The sequence below is a fragment of the Antechinus flavipes genome, chromosome 4 (genome assembly GCF_016432865.1).
Source record: "Antechinus flavipes isolate AdamAnt ecotype Samford, QLD, Australia chromosome 4, AdamAnt_v2, whole genome shotgun sequence".
NCBI classification, from domain to species: domain Eukaryota; kingdom Metazoa; phylum Chordata; class Mammalia; order Dasyuromorphia; family Dasyuridae; genus Antechinus; species Antechinus flavipes.
This window is the reverse complement of record NC_067401.1, coordinates 82,558,455-82,570,759: the sequence shown is the minus strand read 5'-3', so window position 1 is coordinate 82,570,759 and position 12,305 is coordinate 82,558,455. Positions and strand designations below refer to the sequence as shown.

General features: G+C 33.0%; 1 protein-coding gene across 3 annotated transcripts in view; it reads left to right on the top strand.

The window, feature by feature from the left end:
* The window catches only part of CNST (consortin, connexin sorting protein), a 96,153-nt gene that overhangs the window by 63,869 nt on the left and 19,979 nt on the right, over nucleotides 1-12,305 (top strand). For all 3 annotated transcript variants that reach the window (XM_051993445.1, XM_051993446.1, XM_051993447.1), the window contains 3 exons: nucleotides 1,519-1,540; nucleotides 1,696-1,792; nucleotides 7,178-8,055. In XM_051993445.1, coding sequence (XP_051849405.1) covers nucleotides 1,519-1,540; nucleotides 1,696-1,792; nucleotides 7,178-8,055 — 997 coding nt within the window. The remainder of the gene's footprint in view (nucleotides 1-1,518; nucleotides 1,541-1,695; nucleotides 1,793-7,177; nucleotides 8,056-12,305) is intronic.

Genomic DNA, 12,305 nt, shown 5'->3' with positions numbered 1-12,305 from the left:
TTAAAATACCTGCTATGTGCCAAACATTGTGCCAGGTATTTAGGTGCATTATGTTCAAATGAATCTAATTTCTTTGAATCAGAAGTTCTCCCCATCCAAAGTTGGAATCAAAAGATCCCAAACCACTCTTGTCTGTCCTTCCTGTGTCCTTCCAGAGTCTTCCATAAATTTATCACAAAGGATCAATCCAACATGCTCAAGGCTTTCCTCTCTCTTACTACATCTCTGACCCTTTTATTCCTATCATACAAATCTTTGTTGATGTCTTTTACTACTTATTCTTTGTAATAGTAATAATAGCAATCATTGATGATTTGTTATATGCATACACATTTTGTACACATTATATATTTTTCCATTACCTTCTGTGTAATAATCATTTTTAATTCTTTGGTAACTATTGTATTCCATACCTTGCTGCTTTATAACATATATAGTACCAACACTATAAAATGTTGTAGAAAAGATGGGCCTTTGGTTTCATAGAAAGCTTGAGATCAGTGAAGGAGCTTTGTAATTTCCTAAAAATACTCTGGCCCTTTCTTTTCCTTTGGTTCAACTTTGGGCCCAACTTGTTACAGAATAAGTGAGTGGCCAAGCCAAACTATTTTGAATGATTACAGATGTCTTCTAGGAGACTCCATGTTATTTGGGGGCTGAATGCAATCAGAATAATATTATGCACAAATAGACAAAAGAAAAACAAAAACAATCCATATAAGGGAAATAACATGTACACATATAAATAAATAGAAAATGTTGTTTTTCAGGTGACCCCATTTGGGTTTTTCTTGATAAAAGTACTAGAGCAGTTTACCATTTTCATCTCCAGCTCATTTTACAGATGAGGAAGCTGAAGCAAACAGGGTTAAGAGACATTAGTAACTAGAGAAGTTAAGAAAGGCTTCATATATGAGCTGTTTCTTGAGTTCCACTTTGAAGGAAGTTAAGTGTTCAAAGAGCCAGAGATGAGGAAGAATTTAACTTCAAATATGAGGACAACCAAATAAAAGTACAGAGATCAGATAGAATGTTGTATGTGAAAAAGAAGGAAGTAACTAGTTCATCTATATTACAAAATGGCAGATTTTTTTTTTTAGCATTTTAAGCATTTGTTAAATTTAATATTTTTCTCAAGTAGTTTATTCTAAATTTAAGGATGAATATAGAATGTTTTTCATTATATATGATCACTTTATATTTTGTAGCTATAAATATACATATAGTATTTTAAAATTATATAGTGAATTATTTTTGGCTTATGTGCTTTTTACATTTATAGCTACAGTAAAGGTTAAGCATAGTTCACAGTAATTGGTCATCAAATGAAATCAACATATGATATAGCTTTGCACTTTAAACTATGTAGACCAAATGTTTCAGCATTGGAAATGTTCAGTGCTAATAATAGAATCTAGAAGAGTGAATCCATTTTTTGCTATTTCAATGACATTTGTTTAGAAGTTCATTCTTGTTGGGAATGTTTTTTATTCTTTTTTTCCTCCATTTTTCCTACAGGCCTCTTCTCTCAAAACATAAGGTAAGAAATTGTTTTGAAAATAACCTTGACAGAGTATCAGTAGCATTATACATGTATAATGGATTTTTGAGGGAAATATTTTTATCTTTATCAAATCATTATAACACTTTAACTTCAATTAAACAGTTACCAGAAAAGATCTTAATGTTTTGCAGATCTTACCTACAGAAAAGTCTTTAGAGGAAATATGTTTTATGCCATTAATGGTAATTAGAGATTTGGAGGAAAGAGGAGCCACTGCCAAAAAGTCAGGTATGTGTTTATGATTTCATCAGAATTTTATATTTCAGTATTACTCTTGGTATTCTACAAGTCTTCCATCTCTTTCATACATAACAGAATTTTTGTTGAGTTTTTTGTACTTTTATCTTTTTAGAAAAGCTTTTTTTTATGATTCCACTTTTCTGCTTTTTTTGTTCATAAAATCTGAATTCTTAGAATACTTAAAAATTAGTTCCTAAGTATAATATTTTTTACATTAGTGTAAGCCTTTGGTGAAAATTTTCTTACATATAAGTTACAATTATAAAACTCAAAAGTTTCATTTCATTGCATAGCACACAGTTCAGTAGAACTGTGTGGACATCCCTAAGAAATTCAGCTTATGCTATTTTATTATAAGTCTGCTCAGCTCAGAAGCATTATTTCTTTTACAGAACAAATATATTTTATATCTGTGATGAATTTGTAACATTAAATCCTTTAATCCAGAGATAGCTGACTGACAAAATGTAATTGGGAATTGTTTAACAAAATAAATAAAAATACAGGACAACATAGATATTAATTTGTGGTTTTCTAATTCAACATGTGGCTTGCAGGGTTCCATTTCTATTCAAATTTGACACCACTGCTGTTAATAATACCGCGAACAGGTAGAAATGAATTTTGGTAGCCAAGTCATCCTAGTTCTGTTTAAAAGCAGTATTGTTTAAGATCATATTACTTACTGTTACTTGAAGGTTTCAAGTGAAAAGGGAACTAACTAAAGGTTTAAAAGAAAGTGAATTTTTAGGTCTGTAATTATTGATGTTTTAAGTTATAAAGAGAACAGAACCCAAAACTTTAAAAAATGAAATTTAAAATAAGAATGATTCTGAAGCTACAGTCTTAATTTTATGTAGCATGTAACAGTGTATAGCAAGACAAAAGGAGGTGGCACCAGAGCCAAGACCATTTTTAAGAGGTGTTTCTAAGGAAAATCATAGTTAGGATGTCTCCTTTCCTTTCCTATATACTTTTATATATTGAGGTGCTCCAGTGTGGTATGGAGAATAGATTGATAACCCATTCAAGGACACCTCTGTAAATCAGAACTTGTGAGTTCAAGTGGTTGACTATTGAAGGAAGAAGGGAAATCCCACTCCTTTGTCTCAGTTACAGAGAAAGTAGAACTTATCAAAGAAATCAATGAATTATATTATGACCTGCATAAATATGAACTTCAGGCTATTTTTATCATTGGCTAACAAATTCCATCCAATCCTTCCAAGTTCTTCCTTCCTGAGTCACTGCTTTGGAGGTATTCCAAAGAGGTGCTCAAACTCAGAGTGTGAGGATCAAATCTGTATGAGGATTAAATGAAATACTATATGTAAAGTCTTTGTGGACTTGGATAAATCATTTGACCTCTCATATCTGCAAAATGAGAAAATAAATAATGTCCAGGATCCCTTCCAACTTTATAGCTATGGTTATGGTTTACACTATGTTAACATCAAAATTATAAGCTCTCTTATTAACTTATAGTAACAGTTATTCTCGTTTGATTCTAAGTGAATGTAATTCGAGTTTGTGTCCTGAAACTCAAATAGCAAAACTTTCACATATGCCGACATGTAACATAATGTATGCAGGAAGGCAGAGCAAGAATTATTTCATTTGATTGCCACAACAGCCCTTTGTAAGTACTCTTACTGTTCCTAGGGGTTAAGAGACTTGCCCAACACCCCTCAGGCAATGTCACAGACAGCATCTGGACTCAGTAGGTTTTGTAGAGCTCAAATCCAATGTTCTGCCTACTCTGCTAAGCTTCTTCATGCATAGGGAGGCATCATGGTGCCCTAAAAGAGAAAGTGGATTAAAAATGAGAAAATCTGGAGATTTGAACCCAGAGTCAGTGCCTCTCGCAGAGCCTTATTTTCTTTATCTTCAAAACAATCTGATTGGACTAAATGATCTCCAATATCCCTTCTAGATCTAAATTCAAAATCCTATGGAAGATTAAGGCACTTAAACATACTTGGGAGATGCAAATATAGTTTGGTTTATCGATAGATGATAAGGACTTGTGATTTAAGCAAAACTCAGTAGGAAAACAAGTGAATAATTAGCTTGTTTGCAGAGAGATAAATAATAATTTGTTGATCAATCTAGTTTTTGTCCTGCCGTCAAATGGATTTACCTTCAGTTTCACATCTTGAGACAAGCATGTAAGTAGTAATGAAGCCAAATAGCCCCAAGTTTATTGAATACTCACGATTTGCAGAGTAAACACTGTGGAAAATTACAGCAAAAAAATAGGTTTGTTGGTTGACCTGAAATAGCCTGTAAAAAGATTTTTATAACATGGTAATGTAAGAAGAGGTGAATTTGGAGGATGATTTTTTTTTTTTTAAATCCTCCTTCTATATGGAAAATGAGCATCTAAAAGCCTTTACACCCTGGCTTAGATTTAATGTCACACACAAAAAACAGAACCAACCACACAACTACAGAGTAATTAGTTAGAAATTTGGTAATTTCTTCAACTAAGAATATTATATATGCTAGTAGTATAAAATTATAGTAAGTTTTACAGAAAATAAAGCCTTCAAGGGAAATAAGAGAGTGAGCTTTTCCAAGGGAAGGCTACATATTAAGCAAGTATTAAAACATATAAAATAAAATAGTCCTTTTTCCTGGAAGAATCCAAGATAATTTGTCCATTAACTCTTTTCACTTCAGTTGGAAGTAGTAAAACCATAACTGTAATCTTAAAAATAATTTCCAAAAATTGTGCTATTGCATTTTTACTAGTCTCCCTCCCGTGCAGTTTAATTTGTTACTATTATTTAGGATTCAGTCAGTCAGAAGTCAGTAACATATATGTGTACTACTTTTTCTTTTTTCTTTCATAAGTTCCAATTAATTAACTAAAATCTGTTAACATTGCCAATTGAAAACTACAGAAATTGACCATTTATTTTTCTTTATATCCTCGTCATTAATTTTTTCCTTTTACTGCCAGCATTGTTAGCAATGTTATTGGGATACAACTTCTAACAGTGGTTAATCACTTGAAAAATATCAGACCAGTAATCAGTTATATTCACTAAGAAATTTGCCTTCACTTGATAATAGAAGACAAGTTTATTTTAAATGTTGAGGTTGTGAAACCACAACTGTTTGCTTTTCTTACACAGTTATATTGTACTCTTTAACCACAGAAAACAAAGTTATCTTTGCCTTGGAAGAGTCAGGTATCCTAGTATAAGTAGCTTGTTTTAAATTTGCCATACTTAGCACCTAAACCTTTCATTTTCCCAGGCAAATCTTCCTGTTGCCTAAGATAACAAAGCAGGCTTTTACTTCTACTATTAAATTATTGATATATGGATAACATTTTTCCCCAAAGGAATTTAATATCTAGGATATTAAATCTAGGACCAGTCAATACTTAGAAAGCTGCCAGTTCTGCTAGCTGCCTCAGTGGATAACATGTTGGTCTGAGTCAGGAAGACCTGAGTTCAAATTCAAATACTAATTGTGTAATCCTGGGCAAATAACTTAACTATTGTGTGACTCAGTTTTCTCAATTCTAAAATGATGACACCTACCTCACGGGGTTGTTGAGAGGATCAAATGGGATAATATCTACAAAGCAATTTGCAAACTTTAAATTGTTAGCTATTGGTTTTTTCAGCCTGTTATAATAGATTTTTACCTGATAATCTTTCAATCTGTAGACATTTCCATATTTTATATTTTGTATGTAGACATACCTTGAAGATATTGCAGATTAAGTTCTAAACTACTGCAATTAAAAGAATATGGCAATAAAGCAAGTCACACAAATTTTGTAGTTTCCCAGTGCATGTAAAAGTTATATTATACTAGGCTATTTTCTGTTAAATGTACAATAGTATTAGGTGTAGGAATATAATGTACATATCTTAATTTAAAAATACTTTATTGCTAAAAATGCTAACCATCTCAACCTTCACTGGTTTATAATTCTTTTGCTGGTAGAGAGTCTTGGTTTGAGGGTGGTGGATGCTTGAGATTGGGGTGACTGTGATAGCTTCTTAAAATAAGACAAAAATGAAGTTTGCCCCGTTGATTGATTTTTCCTTTCACCTGAATACCTAAAAGACATTGTAGGATTTTTAATGGGCCTAATTCTGATACTGTTGTATTTCAGGGAATAGGAAAGCCCCCCAAGAGCTAGGGAGAAAGGAGGGGAATAGCCAATGAAGCAGTCAGAACATATGCCCAATTAAGTTTACCATTTTATATGGGCACAGTTTATAGTGCTCCAAAACTATTACAGTAGATCACCATTATAGATCACCATAAAAGACAAAATCAGAATGAAAAAGTTTAAAATATTGTGACAGTTAATAAAATGTGACACAGAGACACAGTGTGAGCACATCCTGTTGGAAAACTGGCCCTGATAGACAGGGCTTAGTACAGTTGCCAAAAACTTTCAATTTGTTTTAAATAAAAAAACCCACAATATCTACAAAGCTCAAAAAAAAAAGAGGAATATGTCATGCCAAAATAGCTATCTTAATAAATATAGTTTTTTCCTTTTTTTAAAATATACTTTTAATTTGTTGGTTTTATTCTGTTACCTCTTATAAATTTTGTGTTTAAATTTTATATGTAAAATGTAGAAATATGTATAGAAGAATTGCACATGTTTAACATATATTGGATTACTTGATGTTTAGGGAAGGGGGTGCAGAGAATGGAGGTAGAAAAATTTGGAACACAAGATTTTGCAAAGGTGAATGTTGAAAATTATCTTTGCATATATTTTGAAAATAAAAGGCTATTAGTATTTTTCAAATAGTATGTAAAGCTAATGTTTAAGATCTTTGACTCCATATCATGAACAGTTGTCTGTTTTTTGTTTTCTATTAGAAAAACAGGTCAGCTATTATTATATTTTCCAAATAATATTTTTTCTACTAAAGAAAAAAAATTAATGATTAGAGATCATGGATCTGTCTATTTTGAGGTTTAGGATCCAAAGTTTCTAAAGATCTAAATAACATTCATTTTCAATGCAAAATCCACAACTAGTAGCTGACTGTAGTCAACAATGGATAGGATTATATGTTATATTAAAGGTTAAGTGTCTTGTTTAGGGTTAAACAGCTGTTAAGTGTCTGAGACCATATTTGAACTCAAAGAGGAGCCTTCCCAACTCCAGGTCGGAGGCTTCACAGTGCACCAATCATTTTCATGAATTGCTTTTAAAATGGTTTTGAATGAAATATATTTAGTTCTGTTTGCAAATACATTGATTAGGAAATAAATTTTGGTTACTCTTACCTTGCAAGAGATCCCATCGATAAATGTTCTTTCTTATCTTTGTTCACCTATAAATTTTCAATTTTCAAATTAAGATTTTTTTTTTGTCTTTAGAAAATGAAACTTATACTGGCATTGAACCAAGGAAACAACACGAGCATAAAGAAGAAAAGGGAGAGAGGAGCTTGTCCGGTAATCAGATTGATGAGCTGGAGGCAGTCAGTCTTCCAGTAAGTGCCAGCAAAGACCACATGGAGGAGCAGGAGGGCAGGGTTGAATCAACACTGGAGTTACACACCCAGCCCTCAGAGACAGTGGGCAGCAGGCCTGGTTCTGATTCTTCTGAGAATTCAAGTAAAGAGGATAGCTGCTTACCACTGGGTGAGACAGAAGGCCATGAGGATGTAGCAAAAAGGGAAGGAATTGCTGAAGCACCCAAGGAGCTGATTCCTGGATTATCAATGGTAGATCCCTTGATTTTATCCAGCAGTGAACATATACCTCTTTCTCTGAATCCTGAAGATGAAAATTTACAGGCTGAAGGAAATGGACTCCAATGGCAACCCCAGGACACCCCTGATGTTACTACGAGAGAAGAATATAAAAATAGTGCATTAAATCAGCAGCAACCCGATCTTACAGATAGTGATGGAAAATTACCACCACAAAATGTGCATTGTGAAGATAATAGAACATCTGACTTGGAGGATCCCGAACTACATCTAGGATCAGAGGAATGGAGAGAAGAGGAGGAAGAAGAGGAGGATGAGGAGGAAGTCAGTAAAGAAACAAAAGATTACTTGAATAAGCTTTTAGAAGGATGCCTAAAAGACAGTGAACCTTGTCTTCCATATGAAGAAAATCAGGAGGACTCTGACACCCTTCAAGATCTTTCACCTGAAGAAGCATCTTATAGTCTACAGGAATCTCTGCCTTCCGATGAGAGCTGCCTTTCACTTGATGATCTTGCAAAAAGGATAGAGATCGCAGAGGTAAATCTGAGAGATTTAATACCAAAGATCAGAATTAGAAATAAATGATATTTTAAGATCAATTTATTTATACATACATATGCACACATTTTTAACTATAATGTTAATTAAGAGCACTTGTCCTAGACACAATAATTTTAATTTAATTTCAGGTATTAGGACTTAAATCTTAATACCATAAATCAATTAACAAACATCTATTAATATGTGCCCTACATACATGCCAAAAATTGTTTTTAATAATGATTTTTTTGAAATTCAAGGAAATTACTGGTCTCTAGATATAGTTGAGTTATATTTTTTAATTACTAGGAAAAATCTTTAATAAATAGGACTTATATATGGTAGTAAAAAAAAGTTCAGCACATAAGAATTATTCTCCAATTAGCTTTTAATAATATCTTTTCATTAAAGTCTTTTCTTTCCTTTTCATATAGAAGATAAAATTTAGTATATTCCATTTTGAATCTTAATTTAAAAAAAATTTTTAAAAAGTAGTTTGAAAATATTAAAATGCAGTGTATTAGAAACAAGGTTCCATTCTGATTTTAATAAACATAGTGTTTTAAGGACAAGCACAGTAATACTCAATGACTTGGACCACCTACCCCATTAGCACAATAAGTAATTCAGATTCAGATTTTTTCCTAAAGAAATAAAACTCTCTTCAGTGAAACAAGTTCAAACAAAAAAGTAACCTTCTTTTAGAAAATAGCCATACCTACTGAAGAGCCTTTTTTTTTTTTCCTAAGTCTTTGTTAAGTTTCATTCTTTCCTTTTAATTGATTCTGGGCTTGTTTTGTCTACTGTTGATAATGATAGAATTCTAGGTAAAACCATAAAACTACTCTGCATAGTACTTTCAGTAAGCCAAGATTAAAGGCAAACAAATAATTACATTGGTTATAATATTGTTTGAAATACTTTTCTCCCCAAGATTCCAGTAACATTTAAACCTTAATTGCTGCTAAAGTAGGACATAAGCTTCTTTTTTTTTTAATTCTTAGTTTCCTTCATTTACTATTTATAGTTGATTTTCCAGGAATAATTTTCTTTTGGAGTTTTTCTTGGCATAATTAATCAGAGTAAACGATAAATTATTTTGATACTCTTCACTCTCATTTATATTTGTTTCTATGCAACCCAGTGCAGATTTGTTGAAGCAAATCCCTAAATTACTTTTTTCCAATTCAGGGAGGGTATTAACCAGACTCACAAAAAGAAATGAAAATTTCGGCTGAATTGTGAAGCAATCCATGAAATCATGCTCTCTGTGCAGCCATCATGGGTGGAGAATAAGAAAGTGCTAAGTGAGGCCGAGTGCCTAGAGTGGAGTAAAGTATGACAAACAGTGCCTTGTAAATCTGTATGAATGCTATATCAATGTAAATTGCTCTTATTATACTAATATAGTAAGCTCCACACGTGTGGAGTTTATGGAGTATAGAGACCTAAGGGGTGGGGTCATCTAATCTTCCAGCCTCTATTCATAGGAGAGGAAATTGAAGCTTCAAGAGGTAAAGTCTAAGGAAATGGAATTGAAGACTGACTTGACTGGATTATACGCTGAACTAACTAGTTGTTTCAGAGCAAAATATATATATAGCTTATATAATATAGCTTATTATATATATATATACATAGCTTATACTAATTTATCTTACTCATCAAAAGCACTATATTAATTGTCTTCTGTGTCTAGAGCACAGTCTCTAGACCCTGGGGAAGAGTGAAAATTTAGATGACATCAACTATTTTGTCATATCAATTAATTTTTAAGTCAGCCTTTTTGTGTGGAAACCACCTTTTATACATTGGCCAAATTAACATCAGTCCTCTAGCTATCAATTCTAAGCTAAAATACAAATGCTGACAGATTTTTCCCACTGTGGAAAAAAATGGCTTGTTCTGTATATTTTTAAATTTCTTTTATAAGTTGTCTTGTTTATTTTTTATTGAACTGAATACAGCCAGTGTCTCAATAGAGTACTGGGCTTGAAGTCAAGCCTCAGATGCTTATTAGCTGTGTACACCTGGACAAACTATGTTTCTTACTTTGCTCATCTGTAAAATGGGGATAATAACAGCACCTACCTTGACCTAAAGATCAAATGAAATCACATTTATGTAGCACTTAGAGCAGTCCCTGAGATATCGCAGACAAATAGTTTAGTTATCCTGGGTCTTATAGCAAGTGAATGATGCTATATTTAAACTGTGGTGTTCTTGACTGCAGGCTCAAGCCTTTATCTTCTGCATCAGCTAGCTGACCCTAAAGTGAAAGTTTACTCTCAGAGCCTAGAGTGCAAGGGCCAGAGCCAGGTTCTGGTGAAAGGGTGATGAGGAAGTTGACCAGAGTGTAGTCAGCATGGTTTGAAAATAAACAGGAAGTGAATAACTGATAGCCTTTTCTTTTTGTGTGCTCTGCATGCTCCCCTGAAGCCAGGATTCCTTGGACTGGCAGTTAGGAGCCGCCTTCGTGTTCTAACTCATAATGAGGGGGACTCAGTTTACTCAAAGAGAATAGTCTCTGATAACTGTTAACTACTAACAGTATGTAACAAATAATTGATAACTTTCTGAATTAGATACAATCCCGGCTGCCTGTCTTTGGGAAAAAAAGCTAAGATGTTGTCCTATTCCTCCAAAACAAGGGTTCTTACTTGGGAGTCCGTGAACTCTTTTTTTTTTTTTTTTAATGCTTCAATAATTGAACTTTAATATAATTGATTTCTTTTATAATCCTTTTTATTTCATGCATTTAAAAACTCTGAAAAGAGATGCATAGGCTCTATTCATCAGATTCCCAGAAGGATCTCTGACACAAAAATAGTTAAAAACTCCTGCTTTGGAGAAATATGTGAGAATCCTTAGCTATGTCCTCCTACTTCTAGGCTATTGAATTCCTTCACAAAAGACAACCACCACATTAATCTTCTATCATTCATGAACTCTTTATTTGTTAATTTTTCAGCTGTATCATTTATTTGATAAATATGTGCCCTTTATGTTGTTAGGCACTTTTTATGGATCTGACTTTTAATGTCTAAGTTGCAGAATAGTGGTTTTATGCATTAATAGAGGGGGTTTACTCACCAGGAGCTGCCTACTCAGATGAAAGTACAGATGTAGAAAAATAGATAAATATTTCTCAAGTTGTAGTATTGTACCACAGAGGTACACACATAGAAAGGTCCAGAATACTGCTTTGGTTGTTGATTGTGTGACTTTTCATGGACTTGCATAAATGAGTCTATCAATGCAAATTAGAGGGAAAGTAGGCTTTTTTTTTTTTCATTTACTAATAAGAAACAAAAATATGTAGTTTTGAAAGAGTGGGTTTTGTGGTGTTTTTTTTTTTTAATTATGTTCCTTAAATTGGTCTTTGCTTTTCTCAGTTTTAATATAACTGCTGACAATTGGATCCACTACCTAAGTTGATGTGAATTGTTTATTAAAAAGAAGCAGTACAATGTCCTGTCATCATTTCATTACCATTCATTTGTTTATTTTTGCTGGGGCAGTTGGGGTTAAGTGACTTGCCCAGGGTCACACAGCTAGGAAGTATTAAGTATCTGAGAACAGATTTGAACTCGGGTCCTCCTGACTTCTGGGCTGGTACTCTATTTATTGTGCCACCTAGCTGCCCCATTTCATTACCATTTAGAATGATATCAGTATTCATTCTTTAAGCTAGCAAGCCTCATTATGATAGGGGAGGGACTGATAAGACAGACTTGCTTATGAATCAAGAAACATGCAGTTCAATCTCTTGGAAAAAAAAATATTTTCTAATTGATATTTCACCCAAAGTATCTTTCTTTTTGAGATTCCCAACATTGAATCAGTTTCATTTTCATTTTTTATTTTCTTATTTCTTGCTGATTACATGTTCCATTATTTTGGATTTCATTTTGCATTATCCTGTCTGACAAATATTTTTGCTGAATAGGATTAGCGATATAGAACTGAAAAGAACCTTAGAAGTCATCTAGTCTTACCCATTCAGATGATGAGACTGAAATACAGCAAAAATAAGTTACTTGACCAAAGCCACTCAGGTATTAGGTGTCAACACTCAGAACTTTTGAAGCAATCATGATTTTTCTTTTAAACCTTGCTGTCTCCCAATCATTTTATCCCCATTTCAAATATAGGGAAATCAAGTTCAAAGCATTTAAGCCATTTGCCTCTGTTCATATATGAATTCAGAGGTAGGCAATGCTCCTAGGTCTTCCTAATTTCATGTC